This window comes from Periplaneta americana, chromosome 7 (genome assembly GCF_040183065.1).
Source record: "Periplaneta americana isolate PAMFEO1 chromosome 7, P.americana_PAMFEO1_priV1, whole genome shotgun sequence".
Lineage (NCBI taxonomy): Eukaryota > Metazoa > Arthropoda > Insecta > Blattodea > Blattidae > Periplaneta > Periplaneta americana.
In genome coordinates, this window is record NC_091123.1 from 184,489,496 (window position 1) to 184,517,488 (window position 27,993).

Sequence of the window (27,993 nt, forward strand, 5' to 3'; positions counted from 1 at the left end):
GAGGGAGGTGGGATATGATGATAGAGACTGGATTAATCTTGCACAGGATAGGGACCGATGGCGGCTTATGTGAGGGCGGCAATGATCCTTCGGGTTCCTTAAAAGCCATTTGTAAGTAAGTATTATTCGTATTCAATACCCTTTCAAAAATAAATAAATAGAATACATTTCTCTTAATATGTTAAAACAAGTCCCGTGCCATGGCGTCATGGTCTAAGGCATCGCGCCTAGGACTCGCATTACGGAATGCGCGCTGGTTCGAGTCCTCATGGGAGAAGAAATTTTCTCATGAAATTTCTGCCTGTGTATGAGACCGGTGCCCACCCAGCATCGTGATGCGCTTGGGGAGCTACATAGGTAGCTAAACCTGGTTGCAAATACCAGCTATAATAGCTGGGGAGGATCATCGTGCTAACCACACATTACCTCCATTCTGGTTGGATGATCGTCCACCTCTGCTTCGGCATGTGGGCGTGAGGCCAGCAGCCGGCTGGTTGGTCTAGGCCCTTCACGGGCTGTAGCGCAACGAATTATTTTATGTTAAAACAAACATTTCACTGATTCTCACCCCCGTCCCTTTCAGAATTCCTTTAAATGCTTTTTAGTGGTATCGCGCAAATTGAATACAAAATATGACCTATGACTTAGAACTCACACAATTATTCATATTTCAACCATTTCCGTGACATTTAATGATATACAGAGTATAATGAGATCTTATGCGTTTATTTACAGTGATGAATCATGAAAAAGAAATATAGTTCTCATTTTGTTCCTCATTGTATGGGGCAGAAACATGGCCATTATGACGAAGTGAAGAGAAGCAAATAGAAGCATTTTAAATGTGGATATGGAGAAAAATGGAATTTGTGAAATGGACAGACAGAATAAGAAATGAAGCTGTGTTGGAAAGAGTGGGTGAAGAAAGAATGATACTGATCAGGAAGAGGAAATGGAATTGGTTGAGTCACTGGTTGAGAAGAAACTGTCTACTGAAGGATGCACTGGAAGGAATGGTGAATGGCAGGAAAGTTCGGGGCAAAAGACGATATCAGATGATAGACGATATTACGGTATAAGGATCATATGCGGAGACAAAGAGGAAGGCAGAAAATAGGAAAGATTAGAGAATGCTGGGTTTGCAGTGAAAGACCTGCCCTTGGGCAGAAAACTATGAATGAATGAATTGTTCCTTAGTGATTTTCGAGGGGGGGGGGGAATCTCTTAATCAACTAAACAACAAAACTGCTTATTACAGACGTGGACAAATTATTAGACTAAAACGCGTTTCTCTTGGAAACATAATATAATTCATCATATCAACTATCAGTATAATTCACAAAGTCTCTGTTGTTGTAAATATCATTGATTACATCTTCTGGTATATTTTTCCAATGGTTAAGTATATTTTTTTCTGGCTACGTTGGTACTAATGTTGTTTTAATTATATACTGCAGAAAGTGTGTTCTCCCATGGCCTGCAAGAAGACCGGACATGAACGAAATTGAAAATCTGTGATCTATACTGAAGAAGAAAGTGAACAAAAAGAGGTTTACAACAAAACATGGACTAATTTAAGCACTGTCTAATATCTGGCTAAATGATGCTGATATTCAAAGAATGTGTCAAACTTTGGTTTTTCAGCATCCCTGACAAAATCAATGTGTTAATAAAGATTAAAGGAATGTTCACAAAATATTAGTAACCTCAAGACTCAATTTTCTGTTCATTATTTCTGTGCAAAATACATTTTTGTTCATTATTTCAATCGATAAATACAGTTTCGTTACACATATAATTAATTTAGTCTAATAATTTGTCCACGTCTGTATTATAGTCTAATTTGTATGTATTGTAGAGCATTCTCATTCCAATAAAATGTTCTTATGATTTTTCTCTAAAATGTACAGATGTTGTATGATATCTCTGTTGGTGAGTGATTGCTAAATTTCAAGTGGCTAATCTTGGTCGTGGGCGTCAGAGTATTAAAAAGCATTACAACCTTTTGCTATCTCTCTTCCCCCTCACTGCAAACTGTGACGTTGCACAATAATAAAAGATCTGTACGGCTTATTAAGAAAGTTATTCATCACATTAGCTTTAATTCTTGTGCAGGGACTGGCAACAGGTATTCTCTGATTGGGCAAGCAGATTGAAATGAAGGTTGTTGCTATGTGCTGAGATGTTTGGTCCCGACCCAGGTCGATGGCATTTAAGTGTGCTTAAGTGCGACAGGCTCATGTCAGTAGATTTACTGGTATGTAAAAGAACTCTTCCGGGACAAAATTCTGGCACACCGGCAACTCTGATATAACCTCGACAGTTGCGAGCATCGTTAAATAAAGCAATTTAAATTTAATTTCGTTATTCGTCTATTTCTTATTTTTTCCATTTTAGATTTCCCAGCTGATTATCTTAGGACATCCATTTCTGTACTTAAAATCCTTTTTGTTTCCCTAGTTGGAATTTGCCAAACTTCAGCTCCATTATGTTAGGATACTTTGGATTATGGTTTGATATACAATGAAACCTCTCCTTACAGACACCCCCAAGATACATATACTCCTCATATATGGTCAGATTTTTATATCCCAACTGAAAAAAAATAAAGAAATAATGATAAATTAAACTCTCGTTTACGGACACTCTCAGACACGGACACGGACACGGACAGCTGTTTCACAGTCCTAAAGCTTGCTTTACCTGCTGACTGCGGACAGAACTTGGATTTCAAGACATAATGTGTTTCAAAAATGGAAAATTTAGTTTTGAGAACTGTACAGAAATTCCTTAACATGAAAGAAGACAATAAGGGTCTCGTAGGCTACCACTAGCTAACCCTTGTTAGCTGGAAGCAGGTGGATAAACAGATTCATAAAATTTAACCTGTTTGATAGGTCCAGGTTTCCGTGATCGTGAAATTGTATTCGACACGTAGGGTTAGTAGGATTATTCTCTTCACTTCAATCAGTTGTTCTGTTTCGAGAGACATGGCACCTGAACGTGAAGGTTAAGTTGAAAACTGTAAATTACAATACTGCATAAGTGTAGACCTAGAATAAAATTGCATGACACGGTATTTTATTTTCCTTTTTCGGTCTTATCTACTGTAGTTCAAAGTTGCAAAGAATTTACTGTAGTACAGTAGACTGTATTTATAGACTGTATTTATGTTGAATTAAACTACAGTAATACATTTCATTTAAAGTGTGAAGGGATACTGAATGCATATTATAAATTTACTGTTAGATTGGGGAGCCTCTCTCCCAATAAAGGACACTTCCTAGATGCGGACAGATTGTTACGTCCCTTCGATGTCCATAAATGAGAGGTTTCACTGTATTTGTTATTTTAAATTTTTTTGCAATATTTTTGCTCCACCAAATAGAATTTAGAGCTTTTTTTGCTTGTTTTGTTTGTGTAATTCTGTTTTAAATTTCCACTATGTTATCTCCTGAATGGTCTATCTTTGTGCTTAAATAAGTGCATTCAGTATATGGTTCTAATTCTTCTCCATTATCAAATTTTAATTTTCTTCTCCTATACATAAATATTTAGTTTTCCCAATATTTATGGAAAGTCCCCATTTTTCATATTCTTCTTTTAGTTTTCTTGCCGTGTATTCCTTATCATAGCGATCTTGAGCTAATAATACTTGGTCGTCTGCAAAATTCGTTGAGAATATATGTGTGTTTTGAACTGGTATATCCATTTGTTGGCATTTCCTACTCCTTATATATTTATATTTTTAATATGATTACATGTGTTTATATGCTTCTAGGTGGTTGCTCGCAGGCAAGATTTGAAGCTAATAGTAACATCTGCTACAATGGATGCTACAAAATTTTCAACTTTTTTTGGAAATGTACCCACTTTCACCATCCCAGGTCGCACATTTCCAGTGGATACGTTTTTCAGTAAGAATCCTGTAGAAGATTATGTGGATTCAGCTGTGAAACAGGCTTTGCAGATTCATCTACAGCCAAATGAAGGTTAGTAGATGATCTTGTGAGTTTATACAGTTGATTAAGCTGACTAGAAAAAAAAAAACAATATTTTTATGAAATATAAGCAAATAGTATATTCTGGATAACATTGAACAGACTGAATGGTTTTGTAAAATACTTTATTATTATATTTTGTGAATGGAAAAGTGCCAAACAGACTTTTTACATTTAAAATATTCGTAGAAATTTAACAAACCAGAACTTTGCTGTCAATAAAGATTAAGTACATTTATTGATGGTGAAATCATTAAAATAAGTGAATGTCTCAGGAATCTTCTATGCCACATCAATAAATTTAGGAATGCAGTTATATTGTCAGACTCCAAATCAGCTATTCTATCAATAGTCTCTAAACACACACCTTCATCTCAAACAGCACAAATAACTAAAATGCTCTCTCAATTAATATCACTCAATAAAAGAATTGTATTCCAATGGATACCATCCCATTGTGGAATCCTGGGAAACGAGAATGCGGATGCTTTAGCAAAGAAGGGCAGCACTGCTACTTACAGACCTGTTACTAAATCTACGTATTACTCTGTGAAAAGATTTCTTAAATCTACATACTTAGACTTCAACAAACAAAATTTGAGAACACAATCTCAAGGGAAAAAATGGAACTCTCTGCATCAAAATCCACAGTTAATTCCCGATTTACCACGAAAATCGTCTGTAGCTGCATTTAGATTGGCAACAGGCCATGATTGTTTGGCCTAACACCTGCATAGAATTGGAATATATCAGTCCCCTAACTGCCCATTGTGCAACTCAAACCAAGAAATGGATTCGGAACACCTCAAAATCTGTGCTTCAGTGGCTGGCCATGGTAATATCTTTGAAAAATATTGGAGTGCAAGAGATCAAATGACTTTATTGTCAAACGCCTGGCATTAGAAAACAACAACAACATTTTTATGCTCTTTGTAAATGAAAAGTTCCTTTAATTATTGTCCCACTTATCAGTTTTACATGAGAAATATCAGTATGGGAATAAGTTAAATTAAAGTACTTGTGCAGAATTGCATTCACTTGTCAACTTTCGTAAATGCACTTGAACATTCTTTTTCTTTGTGCCCTGAAATATAGTAACGGTTGATTTGGTAACAATAAATTTAGATATTGTTACTGTTTACCCACCACCACCACCACCGCCCCCAATGCCGCCGCCACCACCACCACCACCACCATCACCACCACCACCACCACCATTATTATTATTAATTCATAAATTGATATAGACCAAGAAACTATATTATTAGAAATATTGATTCTCAAAATTCGGTTCTTTCTTTGTCCAGAGGTTTGGAATTATTCAGCTACAGGTACGTTTCTGCTAGTATTGGATTTAGTCATCTTTTAATATTGAATGTTACATGACGTTGTGTTACATCTGTCTCCAGCCTTCAGACAAAGTTGTTGTTGTTGTTTTCTAATGCCAGGCGTTTGACAATAAAGTCATTTGACCTCTTGCACTCCAATATTTTTCAAAGATATTACCATGGCCAGCCACTGAAGCACAGATTTTGAGGTGTTCCGAATCCATTTCTTGGTTTGAGTTGCACAATGGGCAGTTAGGGGACTGATATATTCCAATTCTATGCAGGTGTTTGGCCAAACAATCATGGCCTGTTGCCAATCTAAATGCAGCTACAGACGATTTTCGTGGTAAATCGGGAATTAACTGTGGATTATGATGCAGAGAGTTCCATTTTTTTCTTTTGAGATTGTGTTATCAAATTTTGTTTGTTGAAGTCTAAGTATGTAGATTTAATGAATCTTTTCACAGAGTAATACGTAGATTTAGTAACAGGTCTGTAAGTAGCAGTGCTGCCCTTCTTTGCTAAAGCATCCGCATTCTCGTTTCCCAGGATTCCACAATGGGATGGTATCCATTGGAATACAATTCTTTTATTGAGTGATATTAATTGAGAGAGCATTTTAGTTATTTGTGCTGTTTGAGATGAAGGTGTGTGTTTAGAGACTATTGATAGAATAGCTGCTTTGGAGTCTGACAATATAACTGCATTTTTAAATTTACTGATATGGCATAGAAGATTCCTGAGACTTTCACTTATTGCAATGATTTCTCCATCAAAACTTGTTGTTCCATACCCAAGTGATCTATAAAGTGAGAAGAGACAGCACATAACACCTGCACCGGCACCTTGTTCTCTGGAGATCAAGGATCCGTCAGTGTATAAATGAAGCCAGTTTTGTGGAGGGTACCTAATATTAATTGTCTCTAAAGACAATTGTTTTAGTATTTCAGTGTTTACTTCTGATTTCAGTATTTCTTCTGTTAAATTTAGATTATATTCCATATTTAATAGAGTTAAAGGGTTTGGTTTAATTTGTAGGTTTTCTTTTAAATTCGGGATATTGATTTTCTGTTTTAATTCTTGAACAATGGATATGAAACTTTTTTGAGTTTTCAATCTACAGAAGTTCAGTTACTGCAATTGAGGGCTTTGCCGGAAGAAAGGCGGATAGACCTATACGCCCTTCTTCGGGAAAACGGTTTAAAATGTAGTGAATAATTATAGTAGAGAAATTTTGTTTTGATTGTACTGTACATACCTGCAGGACAGGGCTGCGTGCGTGTATATCATTTTATTCAGGTGCGTTTTAAAATCTTAGATTGCATGTATCTCAATTCGCCATATTGACATATACGCCCTTTTTCCGGCAAACTCCTCAATTAGTCCCTTCGATTTTGTGTGATCTTTCTATACTTCTGAATATTTACACAGTTGTGACTTTCTTTTTTTTTTAGGTGACATCCTCATTTTCATGCCTGGTCAGGAAGACATAGAAGTGACATGTGAAGTTCTGGCTGAGAGGCTTGGGGAGATTGACAATGCTCCTCAACTGTCTGTACTGCCCATCTATTCACAACTGCCTTCAGATCTTCAAGCAAAAATTTTCCAGAGGTCACCTGAAGGACTGAGGAAATGTGTTGTTGCAACCAATATTGCAGAAACATCTTTAACAGGTAAGAGAAGGGGATATATTTTTAAGTTCTTTACCACTGCTGTTCTTCGAAACATAATGAAGGGACTTAAAAGAATTCTTCTTTTTCTTCGTCTTCTTCTTCTTCATCTTCTTCTTCTTCATAAATTGTTTAGTATTAGACTATGTGATCTGCTTCTCTATATCTCCATTTAGATGATCTTAATCATTCCATCAAAACTACAGTTCTCGAAATTAGGGAGCTCGTGCCTTCCTGTGCACTATAAATGATGGTGCAGGATTGTCAGGTTTTTAAACCATGTCATAACTGCAGAAATATCGGACATTTCACTGTCCTTAGTGAAGAATGCCTTAGTGTTATTGAATTATCATTGCTTGTCATAAACACATTTGTTAGCACGAGTGGACTAAAGAAAGGTGTAATATATAGTTTAACATGCATTTTACTTTCGCAGATTTTCGTAAACATAAAAAATACGTTAGAAACGACTTACTTACTTACTGGCTTTTAAAGAACCTGGACTTTCATTGCCGAACTCACAAAGGCCCGCCATCAGTCCCTAATAAGATTAATCCAGTCCCTAGCATCATATCCCACCTCCCTCAAATCCATTTTAATATTATCCTCCCAGCTACGTCTCGGCCTACCCAAAAGTCTTTTTCCCCTCCAGCCTCCCGACTAACACTCTATATGCATTTCTGGATTCGCCCATACGTGCTACATGCCCTGCCCATCTCAAACGTCTGGATTTAATGTTCCTAATTATGTCAGGTGAAGAATACAATGCGTGCAGTTCTGTGTTGTGTAACCTTCTCCATTCTTCTATAACTTCATCCCTTTTAGCCCCAAATATTTTCCTAAGCACCTTATTCTCAAACACCCTTAACTTCTGTTCCTCTTTCGAAGTGTGAGTCCAAGTTTCACAACCATATAGAACAACCGGTAATATAACTGTTTTATAAATTCCAACTTTGAGTTTTTTTGTAAGTAGACTAGATGACAAAAGCTTCTCAACCGAATAATAGCAGTTGCTCCAAAGTATTTGAATTTTTCCACCTTTTCAAAAGATAAATTTCCAGTTTTTATATTTCCATTTCATCCTATGTTCTGGTCACGAGACATGATCATATACTTTGTTTTTTTGGGGACTTACTTCCAAATCTATCTCATTACTTGCTTCAAGTACAATTGCCATGTTTTTCCTAATAGTTTGTGGATTTTTTTTCCTAACATATTGATGATTATGTAAATAATCTAATATTAAAAACTCACAAATTCCATTAAATGCTTACATATTCGTTAACGAAGGCATAATTTTCCTAAAATATGTCGAAATGCTGATAAATTAATTTTCTGTTACAGGAGAAGTTTGATTCTAATAATTTGATGTCTTGAAACTGGAGACAGGTTACTTTGCATGTGCCTCGTAATACAGGTTACTCTCTGTGCCATAGTGGACGGCATCATGTATGTGGTGGATTCTGGTTACTGCAAGCTGAAGGTGTACAACCCTCGTATTGGCATGGATGCCCTGCAGATCTACCCCATCAGCCAAGCCAATGCAAATCAGCGCTCAGGGCGAGCTGGCAGGACCGGGCCGGGCCAGTGCTTCAGGTACCCTCAAATTGATTCTTAATAATGTTAATGTATGTATTTATTTACACTGCAAGTGGGCAAGCACCTGGTGGCAGTGGTACTACCCGGTGGCAGTGGTAATGATGATGATAATAATAATACTTACTTACTTACTGGCTTTTAAGGAACCCAGAGGTTCATTGCCGTCCTCACATAAGCCCGCCATTGGTCCCTATCCTGAGCAAGATTAATTCATTCTCTATCATCATATCCCACCTCCCTGAAATCCATTTTAATATTATCTTCCCAACTACGTCTCGGCCTCCCTAAAGGTCTTTTTCCCTCCGGCCTCCCAGCTAACACTCTATATGCATTTCTGGATTCGCCCATACATGCTACATGCCCGGCCCATCTCAAACGTCTGGATTTAATGTTCCTAATTATGTCAGGTGAAGAATACAATGCGTGCAGTTCTGTGTTGTGTAACTTTCTCCATTCTCCTGTAACTTCATCCCTCTTAGCCCCAGATATTTTCCTAAGAATCTTATTCTCAAACACCCTCAATCTCTGTTCCTCTCTCAAAGTGAGAGTCCAAGCTTCACAACCATACAGAACAACCGGTAATATAACTGTTTTATAAATTCTAACTTTCAGATTTTTTGACAGCAGACTGGATGATAAGAGCTTCTCAACCGAATAATAACAGGCATTTCCCATATTTATTCTGTGTTTAATTTCCTCCCGAGTATCATTTATATTTGTTACTGTTGCTCCAAGATATTTGAACTTCTCCACCTCTTCAAAAGATAAATTTCCAATTTTTATATTTCCATTTCGTACAATATTCCCGTCACGAGACATAATCATATACTTTGTCTTTTCGGGATTTACTTCCAAACCTATCTCTTTACTTGCTTCCAGTAAAATTCCCGTGTTTTCCCTAATGATAATGATAATAATAATAATAATAATAATAATAATAATAATAATAATAATAACAATAATAATAACAATAATAATAATAATATCATCATCATCATCATTAAATAAGTACTTTAGTACAATTCTTAGCATCTCTAAGTGCAGTCTCTACCCGGAGATCCGATTGAGGGACTATTTTAGCTCTGGAGAATTTTACACAGAGATTCCATGAATCTTAAGCATTGAAAAACAACAACTGAATAGACTACAGTGGACTATAGTGGACTTTATGTTGTCAGCAAACAGCTGGATACATTAAGAAGATTGATTGATCATCATCATCATGTAACTACTGAAGCTTTCCTGGCGACATGATAATTCGAAATTTTCTCGGGCTTCCAGCCAGGTCATAAGTTGGTGATCCACCGACGTTTCGAGGATGTTCATCTTCCTCATCTTCAGGGTTAAATGATAACTAAGGGTACCCGGCTCTTTAATTTTATTAGTGCCAGAGGGAGGAGTCAGCCGAGGAGCTGTGCGCCAATTGGCTGTTATTAGTGCGGACCGCGGCGAGAACGCGGCCGATGTGTCGTCATGTACATGAGAACTCGTCTGCCGAGCCCACCGTGAGACCCAAGGTCATTCAGGCGAAAAGCACAAAGCAAGACGACACGTCGGCCACAGTCCGCACTAATAACAGCCAATCGGCGCACAGCTCCTCGGCTGACTCCTCCCTCTGGCACTGTAAATTAAGGAGCTGGGTACCCTCAGATATCATTTAACCCTGAAGATGAGGAAGATGAACATCCTCGAAACGTCGGTGGATCACCAACTTATGACCTGGCTGGAAGCCCGAGAAAATTTCGAATTATCATCATCATCATCATCATCATCGTCATTAAATAAGTACTTTAGTACGATTCTTGGCATCTCTCAGTGCAGTCCCTACCTGAAGATCCAATTGAGGGACTATTTTACCTCCAGAGAATTTTACACTGATGGACTCCATGAATCATAAGCAGTGAAAAACAACAACTGAATAGACTACAGTGGACTTTACTGTATGTTGTCAGCAAACAGCTGGATACATTAGGAAGATTGATTGACCATCATCATCATCATCGTCATCATCATCATCATCATCATCATCATTATTCAGGACTGTATTGCGTTTAGGACTTCGAGCTCTGGAACTCTACTTCTCTTTTGTTATTAACGGAAAAAAAATTGCCACGGCACCGGGTCTCCCAGTTCTACGCACTGGGCGCTCTAACGACTGAGCTATGCCGAAATCCAACTCACCGCACCAGATCGAATCTTTCTCCTTTGTTTCTTTACCCTTAGTGGCCTTACTTCATGTTCGACTTATATATGTTGACAAAGGAGATAGAGTAGAGTCCTGGCCGCCAAGTCACTCAATTGAGTGCGCTCCTTGTGTGATGACTGTTGACTTGAAATATATGTCAAGATCTTGAACACTTTGTTTCTTCTTCTTCTTCTGCCTGACAAGTGTTAGGCCACAAGGCCTGTTACGGTCTCACATAAAATTTTCACGCCATCTCTTAGCAGGACGACCCACAGATCTTTGGCCATGTGGTACATAATCATAAATTGCCTTTGGGAGTCTACTATTACTCATTCTTTCCAAATGATGTTTCGAATTAGACTGATATTGAACAATCTAATCTAAAACTGGTTGAGTTCTTAGTTCCTTTAAAATTTCACAATTTCTTTTCAGATCCCATTTAGTATAGCCCGCTGTTCTTCGCATGAATCGCATTTCACAAGCCGTTATTCTGCTTTTATCTGCTTTCTTCAGTGTCCATGCTTCGCTGCCATAGCTGAGCATCGGTTGTGCCAATGTGTTGTAGCGGGTGTGTTTCTGAACCAAGGATGGTTTCGTCACACTATTTATAACGCCCATAGCTCTTGTGTATTTATTAATTTTCTGTGATATGTCCAATTCTTCAAAAATGGAAAGATTGTAACCTAAATATGGGAAAGTATTACATCTTTCTAATATTTTATTATCGAGACAAATTTTACTTTGTATTGGGTATTTCCCACAGAATGCCATAATTTTTGTTTTATCTGTTTCTCTTTTCGTAATTGTTGTTGGTGAGACTCCAGTTCCTCCTAGGTCCACATTAAAATTGTTGGAAGTCATGAAAAAAAAAATGCATGAAGTATGACTGAAAACTAGAATATTTCTAGGAAGTCCAGACGAAATTTATGATGTAGCGGTACAAAGCTGGTATTATAGTCCTGACGCTGTTATTTCTGGCGTGACTCCGCCTCTTTGCTTACATCTTAGTAAGTGAAGGCTCTATAAAGTCTAGGTAGGTAGTATCGTTCGCCATTTTTGTTCTTACGTTGCCGAGCTACCATAAGAGGAATCTATTTGCCACACCGTTAAACATTATCATGTCGTAGCTCCTATGATAATAAATCAAACGCAATGTAATTCAGCAAATAATTGAGCTGCAAATAACGTCTTCGTGTGCTTTCTGCAAACGCCAGCGAAAGAGCTAAAATGGCGGGCGATTATATTAAGTATTTATCGAGCCTTAAGAAATGAATCAGCGAATCACAAGACGCACGCGTTTAAATGTAGCCGACCTGCAACGCGATTGACTGCTGGAAATTAGAGCAACGGGACTATAGGACTGATTATTTCGAAAAACTCCCTTTTTCCCTAACACATCGTAATACACTACCCTTCTTATCACTGCTGTACAAAGCAACAAGAATTTGCTACACTGTGTCTTCTTCCCAGGAGACGAATTGCATGGCTCTTAAAGCAACGTGTCATGGAGCAAATAAATGTAGGAATCCCATGTGTTGGTGTTACTGCTTGAGTTATCAAGTGTGGCATAATGAGGTGAGATAACATTACATTCTTTAATCCTGTAGGCATCTTTATAAGTATAAAAGAAAAGCGTTTCTATATATTTGGCTCATTATGACATAATAGTAGACACATCCATTGCAGGAAAAGGATTACCGTATTGGGTTCATGTCAGATATGAGGTGATGTAATAACACTATACAAACAGTAATCTTTAACTGCTACACGTGATCAATTAATACAGTTAATACGTTTACAATATTATCATAGTCCTGCCTTAGTATGTATAAACTATAATCTTCAACTGCTACGTTTGTTTATTTAATATGTTTATAGTAACAGGCGTATGTATACATTCAAAAGCTGTCTAATAAGATCATTTGTTATTTGATTTTGTGAGCCTGGGATTTTATTGCTGAATCCATTCTAAAGAAAAGCTCCAGTAAGACTAGAATGGTCCACACCTGTGGAATAATGGTCAGCGCGTCTGACTGCGACACCAGGTGGCCCGGGTTCGATTCCCGGTCGGGGCAAGTTACCTGGTTGAGATTTTTTCCGGGGTTTTCCCTCATCCCAGTATGAGCAAATGCTGGGTAACTTTCGGTGCTGGACCCCGGACTCATTTCACCAGCATTATCACCTTCATCTCATTCAGACGCTAAATAACCGAAGATGTTGATAAAGCATCGTAAAATAACCTAATAAAAAAAAGACCAGAATGGCCAATACTCTGGGTGAATACATGGATCATATAACGTAAAATTTAGTCAATGCTGATAACAAAGGTAGTGCCACTAGCCTAGCTCAGTTCGGCCAAGACGCTTGCCTGATGATCTGGAGTTGTACTCGGGCGTGGATTCGATTCCCGCTTGGACTGATTGGTCGGGTTTTTTTTTCCGAGATTTTCCCCAACCATAAGGCGAATGTTGGGTAATCTATGACAAACTCGCTATCACCAATCCCATCGACGCTAAATAATCTAGTAGTTGATACAGCATTGTTCAATAACCAACTTAAAAGAAACAATGGTAGTATTATCATGATGATGACTTATCTACTTGCAAAATAAAATGCCATTTTAACACTTGTATCGTGAATAACTTATTTAGTTGATCTTTGTAAATATAGTCATACTAATAAACCGTGTGTAGTTTTTATATGAGACTTACACAGAGTTCAAACAGAAAACATTACTAATAAATCATGCATAAGCGATGTAACTATACATGGGAGTTCCTTTGCGGTAGTTATATACATGAAACGCTTTATTTAAGCGTTAATAATAATAATAATAATAATAATAATAATAATAATAATAATAATTCTTTATTTATACTGGCAGAGTTAAGGCCATGGGGCCTTCTCTTACACTCTACCAGGTCACAAAGTATACAAGCAGTTAAAATTTAACAAAAAGTTAAAGAACAGAATACTAACATATTACAAAAAAAAAATAATAATAATAGCATAATAAAATCGACACTAAACAACATGAAAATAATACCATAATAGAAAAAAAAAAAAAGAAAGTAAAATACATTGGAATATAGTAAAGCAACTCATGTAGTACAGATGGTTAATATGGAAAAACGTAAGGAAGAATATATCAAAATGGAATGTAATAAAATAATAATAAAAAATAAAATAAATACGAAAATTAAATAAAATTCACGATAAAAAGGCTATGACAATAAATTCATCAGCTGATAAAGAGAACAAAAAGGGGAAAGGAAGGAAAAAGAAATATGTAGCCTATATTTTTACAGAACTATGGCAGAGAAAAGGGCTTATAACTGAAAGGAATGTATTAAAAAAGTGCAATTTTAAGCATTGTATATAGAGAAAAAAAATGGCCACCACTCTAACAGGTGTTCGAATCGGTTGTAATTTTTGATGATGGTTGCCTAGTAACCACAGAAGAATAAACCAAAGAGCACAGAATAATTAGAATTATTTTGCTGTAGCTGTACCCTTTGATGAGAATATAGCGTGGTAATCGATCAGGCCCAGTTGTACTATCAATACTTAGAGCTGCACACTAGCTTACACTGTTGGATGCAATAGGGAACCTCAGATTTTCTATTATCTTTCGTAATGAAGTAATGACGAAACTGTGACGTAGCTGTTTGACAGTTGTGTTGTTATACAAGCCTTATAAACGAGCTATTCATTATGTAAGTATAAGACAGTTTAACGTCGATATAAGAGTTTTTATTAGCAAGACCGATAATGTTTAATGTGATGTTTGTTGATAGGTTATATACAGAGCGGCAGTACAAAGATGAGCTGCTAGTCACAACCGTGCCAGAGATTCAGAGGACGAACTTGGCTAATACAGTTCTCCTCCTCAAGTCTCTTGGAGTCCAAGACTTGCTCCAGTTTCACTTCATGGATCCTCCTCCTCAGGTGTGAATTCATAAATAATAATCAGTGGTACAAGAGGAAGTATTTACATACTTGGTATAAGAACTGAAGATTTTCATGAATCTGTCACCAAGATGAGTAAATTAGTTGCAGCAGGAGATGCTGCTCCCAGTGGTGTGATTAAACATGTTGAATTTTGTGCTTCATTGGTCTTCTTCTCACCACCATCAAGCTTGTAATACCATGACACCCAGCTTTCAGCTTTTTTTCTAACTTTGTTCAGGTGCCTTTAGTGTAAGAAGTTAATATACATGTTACTTTTAGCCTCAGGAACCTTTTAGACTATGCATTATGAATGAACACTTTATTTATTTATTTATTTATTTATTTATTTATTCATTTTTATTTATTTATTCATTGATTGATTGATTCATTCATTCATTCATTCATTCATTTTTATTGATTGATTGATTCATTCATTCATTTATTTATTTATTTATTTATTTATTTATTTATTTATTTATTTACTCGCTTGGGGAATCTCGATTTGAAAACCAACAATAACAGTTTTTTTAGGACTATAGTTTGTCAGGGTAATGGTTTAATTATTATTTATTTAATCATTCTGTTTTTTTCGTATTTGCTAATTATTTTGTATTTTAAATTATGTGTTTAAAATTCTTGTCATAAGGATTCTTTATATGAATTTTCATTCATTCATAGTGTTCTGCCCAAAGGCAGGTCTTTCACTGCAAACCCAGATTTTTCCAATCTTTCCTATTTTCTGCCTTCCTCTTAGTCTCCGCATATGATCCATATATCTTAATATCATCTATCATCTGATATCTTCTTCTGCCTCAAACTCTTCTCCCATTCACCATTCCTTTCAATACATCCTTCAGAAGGCAGTTTCTTCTCAACCAGTAACCCAACCAATTCCTTTTTGTCTTCCTGATCAGTTTCAGCATCATTCTTTCTTCACCCACTCTTTCCAACACAGCTTCATTCTTTATTTTGTCTGTTCATTTCACACGCTTCACTTTTCTCTATATCCACATTTCAGATGCTTCTAGTATTTATCCTTCATTTCGTCGTAATGTCCATGTTTCTGCCCCATACAATACCACACTCCGCACAAAGCACTTCCCTAGTCTCTTCCTTAGTTCTTTTTCCAGAAGTCCGCAGAAGATGCTCCTTTTTCTATTAAAAGCTTCTTTCGCCGTGCTATCCACCTCTTGACTTCCTGGCAGCATGTAATTTTAATGTAATTTTAAAAAACAAATAACATGCAACTCAAGTGCAACTGACCACTAGCCAAAGAGTGTGTGAATTATTTTCAACTCTCACAGTCTCTTTGTACATTGAGTTGTCTCTTTTAAAAATGAGATGTTCTGTGCTGTAGTCGGTTCGTTAAAGTTTATTGAGAATTTATTTAAATTTCAGGACAACATCCTTAATTCTTTATACCAGTTATGGATTCTTGGAGCTTTGGATCATACTGGGGCACTCACTCCATTGGGTCGTCAAATGGCAGAGTTTCCTCTTGATCCTCCGCAGTGTCAGATGCTGATTGTGTCCTGTCAGATGGGATGTTCTGCAGAAATCCTTATCATAGGTAAAAATTGTCATTTCATTTATTCCTTTACGTTGTGTATATATTTATTAATCTCCTTGACTTCACTGGAGTTCACAATCAAGAGGAGTTTCTGTTTTGTAAACGTTTACGTTAATGCACCTTACAATCACATGTTTATATCCGTGTTTGTCGAAGTTTACGATACCTTGAACCCCTAGGTAATACCTATGATTGCCAAGGCTAAAGTGATTGGTGTTATCAATAACGAACAACTAAAATAGTGATTAACAGTTATCTGTACTTCGTCTGAATATGTGTCTAATCTGGAATATATTGTTGTGGTAATGACACCTCGAGTAAAACTGTGTACATTGCATGAGGCTTTCTGATACAGTATCTTAAAAAGTGTTCGTAGTTTGACAGTCCTTCCCAATGATATCGTTATCCCCAAGATATTAGGTTCCAAAGTTCATGAAAGCCTGCTTTACATATTTAAAAGGAATTTATTTTATAATTTAATGACATGTTGTCTTGTCTCGAAGTAATTTCTTAAAATATCTACAGGAAGTCGCAGGTTCGAATCCCACTGGAGGTTGTGAAATTTTTCTTTCATACCATGGCAAGATTGTGACAATAAAGTATTTAAATTCAATAAAATATCTATTCCCTCATAACAGTCACAATGTAATGCTTTAGAAATCTATTTCTCCCCTCAGAATTATTTATTAGAAAGTGAAATGACTGAATGCAGAAAGATGACATCCTATTTAAGAAATTTGTTGTAGGTGAACTACGAATAAAATTGAGGACCAAAGTGATACGTAAATCACTTTTAAAAGGAAGTACACTTTCATCTCTCCTACTTTGTGTAAAAATGAATTTAACCATAATGTGTGTTGACTTCATGTTCTTCCTCTATTGTGCTAATTTTTATAGTGTCAATGTTATCGGTGCCATCAATATTCTATCGACCGAAAGGTCGAGAGGAGGAAGCAGATGCAGTGAGAGAGAAATTCCAAGTACCTGAATCTGATCATTTAACTTATCTCAATGTTTACAATCAGTGGAAGACGAACAAGTAAGTAAAATTCCTCATTTGAGAGTTAGAAACTAAATTAAATCATACCTACCATTAATAAATAATGACTTTCTTATGATTCGTTTCAGTTATTCTGCTGGCTGGTGCAATGACCATTTCATCCATGTCAAAGCAATGCGCAAAGTGCGTGAAGTTCGTCAACAGTTGAAGGATATTTTAGTCCAGCAGAAAATTGAGGTTGTGTCGTGTGGCACAGAGTGGGATATCATTCGGAAATGTATTTGCTCAGGTATGTTGTTCTACATTAGATAAACATATCAGCTGCATAGTAAGGCTGGTTAACAATAAACCGGAAACGAGAATCGGAACTAAAACGAAACGGTAAAATTGTTGAAATGTGTACATTTAAACATGAGCATTCACAATTAACGAAAAGCTTGCCAGAGCCCGGGATCGGGAACGGAGAGTTGGCCAAGTTTCAACTTTGGCGTTCACGTTTCCGATCACAGCCCACTAGATTCATTCTATTGCTATTTTGTCGTCGTATATTTTGTAGCAAGAAGACCGTGACATAACCTATGCATTATTTTGTTCTGTGCTGTGCATCATGGAGCAAGTTTTATTTGATGAGATTCTAATATTGAGTGTTGAGGAAAATCCTCATGTTTACGATAAGCGGCACGCCTCGTATAAAGATGAGAAAATGAAGGATAACACGTGACTTTCAATAGCTGCATCTTTGAACTCCGATCGTAAGTGAATCATATTTTATTACTGTATTGGCTGTATTACACGCTACATATTCACGCTTCAATTCAATAACTACTGTTGTGTTCATTTTTGTTCTATTACAAATGTTTCTTCTCTAATTATTTTACTTTATGGTAGACTTAAAATAGGTTGTGATAATAAAGATGCATGGGCATATTTATAGTACCGTATCTAATGAGATGTTTCAGTTGAAATTTCGAAGTTGGTTAATCTGTGTTTATGTTGGCTGCCTTGTAGTCATGAGAGAACGCCTTAGGTCAATTATATATAAATAACATCAGAATGCGTAATATCGACTTTACATATCGTTATTGACATGCATATCGATATGCATAGTCGTCTATGTTCTCGGTTTATTGTGAATCAACAATTTTCATATTCGCGTCCTCTGCTTCTCGTCTTCATTCTGGTTCTTGTTCCCGGTTTATTGTGAACCAGCCTTTAGTCGTAATTTTTTCAATGGAATAAAGTTTGGATATGCAGGAATATACCGATAGTATTTAACTTAACCTATAAGGTTTCTTGTCGTTCAGTTTTTGTTACAAAGGTAGAAGGCTTTTAGTATTAATATTGTATCTTCATTTAATCTTATATCACTGAGAAGAATTGAAGATTGATTGTTGCTGTCTCTTGAAAATAACGCATATGATTTGTGTAACAAATTGAGCTAAAAAAAAACAGCAGAAGACTACTAATAGTTTTCGTAATTTTCGTGATTCTTGCCATTGTGATTGTTTCTGTTCACAGCTTACTTCCATCAAGCAGCAAGGCTGAAAGGTATCGGGGAGTATGTGAACTGTCGGACAGGAATGCCTTGTCACCTTCATCCCACATCTGCGCTGTTCGGAATGGGCTTCACCCCCGACTATGTTGTGTACCACGAGCTTATAATGACAGCAAAGGTAAATTATGCTATAGTTGCAACAAAGTTGTGTGCTTACTAGGCTGTAATATTAGTAAATACAAAGTATTATAATAATTTTTATAATTTTATTTTGTTTCAGTCTTATTAGTTTGATTATAAATTGAAATAATATACTATGTAATTATCTTATCACTTACCAGCATATACAAACACTACCATTTACATGACTCTGTTAGTGCTGATCAGTTGTGTTGTATGTAATGTTCCTTTCAAGGAACTGTAGAAGTAATTGTATAACCAACCCTAACTTTAACAAATACTTACATTGGAAGCTCTTAAGTTCGACAGAAAACAAGTTCGATATCCTATAGTTTGACTGCTTACGTAGGAGAATTAGAAACACCCCTATATGGGCACTAAGAAATGGGTTTGCCATTTGAATGGAAATTGGTTCTGTGTCTTGTAGTGATACTTATGTTAAAGAAAAACAGAATATTTTATTCTTGCAGTGTAGGCTTTCACGGCCGGAGTCTATAGATGTAGATTCATTTTCCGGGCTGAGAGGCCGTGGTTTAGACCACGGCCTCTCAGCCCGGAAAATGAATCTACATCTATAGAATATTTTATTGATTAGGACATCCATATTTAATCACTGATTTTAAATTAAAGAACTCTTCCTTTTCTATTTGAGAACTGTGCCGTTTGTGAGACGGAACTGTCGAAACCCACTGTGGTACTAGAAGCGCATACACAAGTCTCGGGGCGGGCAGGAAATGCAAGTACAGTACTGTATTCGTTGATGGATAACCAATAAGAATTTGTATTCATTTCACCTGCCACACCCACTACCCTTATTGGACTGAACTTTCAATTCTGTTCAGTCGAACTTAGGAGAATCCACTGTACTTACCTACTTGCAAATGGCTTTTAAAGAACCCGGAGATTCATTGCTGCCCTCACATAAGCCCGCCATCGGTCCCTATCCTGAGCAAGATTAATCCATTCCCTAATATATCCCACCTCCCTCAAATCCATTTTTTATATTATCCTTTCATCTATGTCTCGACCTCCCCAAAGGTCTTTTTCCCTCTGGCCTTCCAACTAACACTCTATATGCACTTCTGGATTCGCCCATACGTGCTACATGCCCTGCCCACCTCAAACATCTGGATTTAATGTTCCTATTTATGTTAAGTGAAAAATACAATGCGTGCAGTTTTGCGTTGTGTAACTTTCTCCATTCTCCTGTTACTTCATCCCTCTTAGCCCCATATATTTTCCTAAGCTTCTTATTCTCGAATACCCTTGATCTCTATTCCTCTCTTTAAAAGTGAGAGTCCAAGTTTCACAACATGCAGAACAACCGGTAATATAATTGTTTTATAAATTCTAACTTTCAGATTTTTTGAGAGCAGACTAGATGACAAAAGCTTCTCAACCGAATAATAATAGGCATTTCCCATATTTATTCTGCGTTTAATTTCCTCCCGAGTATCATTTATATTTGTTACTGTTGCTCCAAGATATTTGAAGTATTCCACCTTTTCAAGGGGTAAATCTTCAATTTTTATATTTCCATTTCGTACTATGTTCTGGTCACGAGACATAATCATATACTTGTCTTTTCAGAACTTACCTCCAAAACTATCTCTTTACTTGCTTCAAGTAAAATTCCCGAGTTTTCCCTAATTACTATTAACCTGAATATAGTGTTAACAAATTACGATGGTTACAGGCAAAAACTCTGTAATAGTTAATCCCTGATATTGTGTGGATTTATTATAAATTACCGTAACTTGATTCAAGAAGCTGAATTGTTCAATGTGAGTGTGTTCATTTGTGAAGATGTATTTAAAACTCATGAGTTTTGATTGTGTTACGCAGGAGTACATGCAGTGCGTGACAGCGGTTGATGGTCACTGGCTGGCTGAATTGGGGCCCATGTTCTTCTCTGTAAAAGAGACCGGACGTTCTGGGCGTGCTAAACGACGACAAGCGTTGGAACATTTGCAGGAGATGGAGGGACAGATGAAAATAGCACAGGAGGAGATTAAGGCTCGTAAAGAGGAACAGGAGCGGAAACTACAAGCTGGAACAAGAGTGTATGTCTTTTATTTCTCTTATTTTGATTTTGTCTCAGTTTACATGTACATTTACATTCCACAGTCCTTTTTAAATTTAAATTTTGTCCATTTATGTATTTCCAGTTTTTGGAATATGTGTGTGTATCTAATGCTCTGGATTTAACAATGAAGTCATCATCCTTCTTGCTGCCTAATATTTTGATGGAAGGTCCACAAATGTCCTAAGAGTTTCACAATTAGCCAGGTGCTCCATCTCCATGTCCTCTTCTCTGGTGCACAGTAAACATTTAGGTGAATTCAGTACTCCAATACGATGGAGGTGTTTACTGAGGCAATCAATCTAAACATGGCCACGGCAGATTTTCGAGGTAGATCAGGAATTAGTTTTGGATCTTTGAATGATTCTTTCCATTTTGAATTTTGATGTTTTGCCTGTTCGCTGTTACTTATTCTTTTTATGACTCGCTTTATTGATTCATATGGGAACTTGAAATTTGTTTTTAAGTTGATTTTAGTTCCTTTCTTTGCAAACATATCTGCTTTCTCGTTACCGTTCAGTCCACAGTGGGCCGGGATCCATTGGAAGACCACTTTTTTATTTAGCATTTGAATTTGTTTTACCATGCAATGAATTTCTTTTACTTTTTCCGTTTTTGGAATATATCAGTCCCCTAAGTGCCCATTGTGCAACTCAAACCAAGAAATGGATTCGGAACACCTCAAAATCTGTGCTTCAGTGGCTGGCCATGATAATATCTTTGAAAAATATTGGAGTACAAGAGGTCAAATGACTTTATTGTCAAACGCCTGGCATTAAAAAACAACAACAACATATCTAATAGACATGTTTTGTTGCTGTGAACGGAGTTTCAATGTACTTTGTACCATTCTTTTGGGCTATTTCAGTTAATTCGGGCAACTTATCCTCCTAATTAGTGCGAATTAACAGGGTTCTACTTCACTATTATTAAATTTCATTCACTCTATGTTGAAATACTTTCATTCCTTCTTTTACTCCTGTATTTGATGTTTTGCACTATTCTATATGTTTCCAAATCTCAAAGTTTGCCATCTCATCTGCAGTTTGAATGGATTAAATGTGTTAAAAATAATTATGTTGTTGAGATTATTTCTGCTGGCATCACTCTCTGATCAGACTTCATTGAGAGTCAGAAATCGTCCACTGCTGTGGAGTAATGGATAGCATATCTGATCGTGAAACGAGCAAGCTCATGTTCAAATTCTGGTTGGGACAAGTTACCTGATTGAGTTTTTTCCGAGCTTTTCCCTCAACCAATTGAAGCAGAATTGCTGGGTAACTTTCGGCATTGAACTTCGGACTCATTTCGTCATCTTAATTACTCTTCCCCTTTTCACCATCATCACCATTTCTTTCCCATATTTCGAGCCACCACTGAACTTGGACCCCATGGTTAGTGGTCATTAGTTGCTAGTGGTAGTGCTATGTAACGTGGGGTCTCCTCTGGACTCATGGTACCTTGTAGGATCAGGATTGAGAAACCACAGTGATGCCAATGTGGAAAGGTAAAAGGAATTCTGCAGATTGTAGGGGATTTCGAGGGAAATCTGTAGTGTGGGAGACCTTAGAGCATACTTGAGAAATAATGCCTTACTGACCTTCACAGAGCTTATCGCTCTGAGTGACATCACCTTCACAGTCCCCGTTCCTCCCTCACGTAGCTCCTAGGCGTGGGCAGGTTCTATATCAGTTTCATAAGCAATATCAGTGGTGGCATAATGGCATTATCAAAGCAGTGTGTAAGCGTTAGAAAACGATTATTTCATGAGAAATGGGAGGAAGTTTTTTTGCTGTTTAGAAGGGGAGAACATACGATGTATGTTATGCTCTAAAATCCTATTAGGCATTAATAAATTTAATATACAACGACATTACTCCTTATGTCATAAAGAACATGCTGAATTAGAAGGTAAGACAATTAAATGCTATTTTTCGTACAATTCCGAGGAAAATTTATGATCTTAACATTTGCATAGTATACTAAATACGACATTATACCTTAAACACGCTGCATTAAAAGGTACGAGGAATTAAATGTTGTTTGTACGTATTATTTCCAAAAGAAATTTATAAAAAAAATATCAAATGTGGGTAGAAAACGAAATATGATTTTCTGAAATTATTTTAGGTCGAACGTGCAAATCCATTAAGTAATCTTGATAAACACCAGAATATTCAAGAAAATAAACGTAGACAACGTGATGGAATATTATTGGCTAGTTACGCAATTTCTCGCCTGTGATTTAAATCAATTCAGCGATGGAGAAACAGTAAAGAGGTTTATGATTAAAGCTGCCGAATTAATTTGCCAAATTGAATAAAAGTTTTCGAGTCTCTCATGTTAACCAAGCGCTTTCCTAATAATTCGCCACTGATCACCTTAGCGATTACGATAAGGTGACGCAGGTCACAGCAGTTTATATTTCCCATCCTACTCTGCAGTCTCCTCTCCTAGTAAACAAACTATTTCAAATCGAGTGCCTCACATAACCGAAAATTGTGCCCATGTATGCCTTAGAGTGTGCACATCATTTCATGTATTCTGGGTTGTACAGTGGGCCCACCTAAGTAGCTTACATGCGAGGGAAGGTAAGAAGATAAAACACACACTGAGTTTAAACTAAACTTAACTTCCCTTTATAAAATAATGTTGTTGTTGTTTTCTAATGCCAGGCGTTTGACAATAAAGTCATTTGACCTCTTGCACTCCAATATTTTTCAAAGATATTATCATGACCAGCCACTGAAGCACAGATTTTGAGATGTTCCGAATCCATTTCTTGGTTTGAGTTGCACAATGGGCAGTTAGGGGACTGATATATTCCAATTCTATGCAGGTGTTTAGCCAAACAATTATGGCCTGTTGCCAATCTAAATGCAGCTACAGACGATTTTCGTGGTAAATCGGGAATCAACTGTGGATTATGATGCAGAGAGTTCCATTTTTTCCCTTGGGATTGTGTTATCAAATTTTGTTTGTTGAAGTCTAAGTATGTAGATTTAATAAATCTTTTCACAGAGTAATACGTAGATTTAGTAACAGGTCTGTAAGTAGCAGTGCTGCCCTTCTTTGCTAAAGCATCCGCATTCTCGTTTCCCAGGATTCCACAATGGGATGGTATCCATTGGAATACAATTCTTTTATTGAGTGATATTAATTGAGAGAGCATTTTAGTTATTTCTGCTGTTTGAGATGAAGGTGTGTGTTTAGAGACGATTGATAGAATAGCTGCTTTGGAGTCTGACAATATAACTGCATTCCTAAATTTATTGATGTGGCATGGAAGATTCCTGAGACTTTCACTTATTGCAATGATTTCTCCATCAAAACTTGTTGTTCCATACCCAACAGATCTGTAAAGTGAGAAGAGACAGCATGTAACACCTGCACCGGCACCTTGTTCTCTAGAGATCAAGGATCCGTCGGTGTATAAATGAAGCCAGTTTTGTGGAGGGTACCTAATATTAATTGTCTCTAAAGACAATTGTTTCAGTATTTCAGTGTTTACTTCTGATTTCAGTATTTCTTCTGTTAAATTTAGATTATATTCTATATTTAATAGAGTTAAAAGGTTATAGAGTTAAAGGGTTTGGTTTAATTTGTAAGTTTTCTTTTAAATTCGGGATATTGATTTTCTGTTTTAATTCTTGAACAATGGATATGAAAAAACTTTTTTGAGTTTTCAATCTACTGAGAGGACTGTATGAATGCCAATTGTTTCCTGGTAATCTGATAAGTTTTTCATATTGAATCAGTGCTTTTTCTTCTATTGTCATTTTGATACTGTTAATATTAGTGAGGAATCTCATAGAATCTATTGGAGTTGTTTTGATTCCACTAGTAATGAGCCTGAGAGCTTGGTTTTGAACATATTCTATTTCGTTTGTGAAAGGTGAAGTAATTAAAATTTCTCCGGAGTATGCCAGCACTGGCTGTATAAACATTTTGTATGTAGTGTTCAAAGTATTCCTAGAGCATCCCCATTTCTTTCCTGCTAGTCTTTTTAGAAGGGAAAATCTTTTACGAGCTTTTTCAGAAATGTATTTCAAATGGATGCTCCATGTTAACTTACTATCGAAAATAACTCCAAGATATTTGGATTCATAAGTCCTAGGAAGGTGTTGGCCATTGTATTGGATATTGAATTCTCTTTCTTTTTTACCGAGTGAAAATATTTGGTAGTTACTTTTGCTTAAATTGAGTGCCATCAAATTTGATGTATTCCATTCATGTAGTTGATTTAGAACTTTAAGAGCAGAATTTTGAATTTTGTCTCTATGTCTGTAAGATCCGGAAGTCCACAAAACTATATCATCTGCAAATAGTGCTGTTTTCATGTTTGATTCCTCTAATAGGGAGGGTAAGTCATTTATATAAATATTGAATAAAGTTGTGCTGAGGACAGCGCCCTGAGGTAGACCTCGATATGTTTGTCTGTAACTAGAAAGTGAATTATTGAATTTAGTGGCAATGAATCTTTGACTAAGGAATTCTGATATCCATCTGAACATATTGCTGGAGATACCTAATTTCTGGAGTTTTAGTAATAATTTATTTCTCCAAACAGAGTCATATGCTAACTGAAAGTCAATAAATATTGCCAAGGTATCTTTTATAAAATAATGTGGTGTAATATTATTATAGCTTCTGTTTAATTGTTTGCGTATTTTGTATTTACAGAGCCGAAATAGTTACACCAGGGGTCCGAGAACCCGGAACACCAGTGACACCTCGCAGGACTCCTGCACGATTTGGACTTTGAAGCTGTACTCTGTCCTTATGACGAACTACAAACAACATTTTTTTAATAGAAAAATGATCTCATTTAGTATTTAACTCAGAGCAAAGTGCATTTGACATGTGCGAAATAAATTAGAAAATCACCAACACATCATATTTCATCTTACTTAATGATATGGTACTCTTAAATCGCTCATACCAATATACCTTTGATGACCTTAAGCAGGGTCATTGGCTGTAACATTCTCTGGAGATAGAAAGACATGATTGCACCAGAAAAAGCAATATGAAAGATATACGTATCCCATGAAAACAATTTGTGAATCGAGAAAATTACGTATTGTTAAAAGACTTGTTTTGTAATTTAATTACATTTATCGATGTTACTCTAGAGCTGACCATCTAATTTGAGAGAGTATATTTTGATACTATCGTTATTTCACCTTGTACATGGGGTACTTGATTATTTAATGAATAAATAGTACAACGTTTTATACTTCTCCATAACTAAAACAGATATAAAAGAGGATACTGATTTACTCTGCTTTTGCTTTTATTGCTCTTTTAGTTGATACAATTTCATATTTTATAGTTTAAACTTATTTTAGTATTCATAAACGTGTATATTTACTTTTTTTTTTGGTACAGCTCAGTTTCTGTTGATGAAATTTAGTTAAAGGGGATTTTAATGCTGAAATATAACAAACAAGTGCTGGCACCTGGTATTTATACATACATACATACATACATACATACATACATACATCTAAGCCTTCTGTCTGACTGAATTTGCTCCAGTAGGTGAAGTACCATCATGTTTATTTTTATGAAACTTTCGATCTAAGAATAAAAAAAAGGTTCTGTGTGCACTGAAACTAAGTTCATTCTTTCTTGTGAATTCTCACTGGACCCTATCCTTACCTGTTTACATAGTCTAGCTCTGTAGCAATCTGTTAAATCATTATGTCATTGATATTTATTATATACAGTGAACCCCTGTGAATTTTCCCGCTGTTTCTGTCACCCAACTCTGCCACCACTGCTACTTGCATCCGTGAATTCACGCCACTTTACCAGATTAAAACTTACTTACTATGTTATATTAATAAATTTAATAAGTTTTATGACTAACCACTAGGTGCCAATTGATTCATTGCTGATGAATTCCCTAATGTTTAGCTTAGTTTATCAGTAATTGATTAACTAGCGGACTTACTCGTGTTAATTATGTAAGTCTGTGCGGCTTACAGCTGTTTCGGTGCTTCATCACACCATCTTCAGAGCCTACTATGGACTGTCCAAAACAACTTCCGACCTGACAAATGGCGCCTTTAGCATGTTACCATGGCAAACATTGAAATCAACCAATCACGAGAGAGGCGTAACCATGGTAACGGGACGGTGTTGCCGTGTCTATGTTTACAAGTTGCACGTGAATACCACGGCCTAGAGGTGAATACAGTGGCCGGAATGACTTTGAGTTGGCTGGTTAGCACGTACTTTGTGTGAATTAAAAATATTATTTAGTTGTATTATTGGTCTAGTGTACCGGTATCGATAATTATTCTGTTTCAATTATATTACACGTATTATCTTCGTTGTCATTGGTGAGTGTATGGCTAGTGTGTGTTTTCTAGTTTCTGCGAGAGTTTCTAAACAGGTGACCTGTGCAATGTCGGAAGGAAGGAAAGGCAGGCGGAGAACAAAGAATATTGTACAAGGTGCCCCGTTAAAGAGTCAAGCGCGAGAGATAGTGTGTAATGTAAGAGAGTATTTTGAGAGGGAAAAAGATAATGGCGGGGCTTTTTTACCTTTGGCGCAAGTCGTAATGAAAACTGCTGCTTGTGTTAAAATTAATAAGAGCACTGTTATCGATATTGGAAAAGAAAGAGGCCGTGCAGATTTTTAATCATAAATAATTTTACAGTTTACAATTTTTTGAACGCCTTTCTAACAATATTACATTGAAGAATACCGACACTCATAAAAGTAGACGTTTCGTATTAAATTTGAACCTGTTTTTACAGTTTACAGTCCTTTCGACGCTTTTCTAACTACATTGAAGAATACCAGTACTATTACTCTACTACTACTACTACTACTACTACTACTACTACTACTACTACTACTACTACTACTACTAGTAGTAATAATAATAATAATAATAATAGACTAATAAAAGTAATAA

The 27,993-nt window shown here is 36.4% G+C and overlaps 1 protein-coding gene across 1 annotated transcript in view; it reads left to right on the top strand.

The window, feature by feature from the left end:
• Prp16 (ATP-dependent RNA helicase l(1)G0007) overlaps positions 1-26,680 on the top strand; it is an 84,483-nt gene extending 57,803 nt beyond the window's left edge. Inside the window, exons 11-20 of the mRNA XM_069832042.1 lie at positions 3,782-3,992; positions 6,784-7,002; positions 8,436-8,595; positions 14,581-14,731; positions 16,133-16,304; positions 17,202-17,343; positions 17,433-17,593; positions 18,823-18,977; positions 20,825-21,042; positions 25,746-26,680. Coding sequence (XP_069688143.1) covers positions 3,782-3,992; positions 6,784-7,002; positions 8,436-8,595; positions 14,581-14,731; positions 16,133-16,304; positions 17,202-17,343; positions 17,433-17,593; positions 18,823-18,977; positions 20,825-21,042; positions 25,746-25,827 — 1,671 coding nt within the window. The 3' untranslated portion in view covers positions 25,828-26,680. The remainder of the gene's footprint in view (positions 1-3,781; positions 3,993-6,783; positions 7,003-8,435; positions 8,596-14,580; positions 14,732-16,132; positions 16,305-17,201; positions 17,344-17,432; positions 17,594-18,822; positions 18,978-20,824; positions 21,043-25,745) is intronic.
• The last annotated feature ends 1,313 nt before the right edge of the window (positions 26,681-27,993 follow it).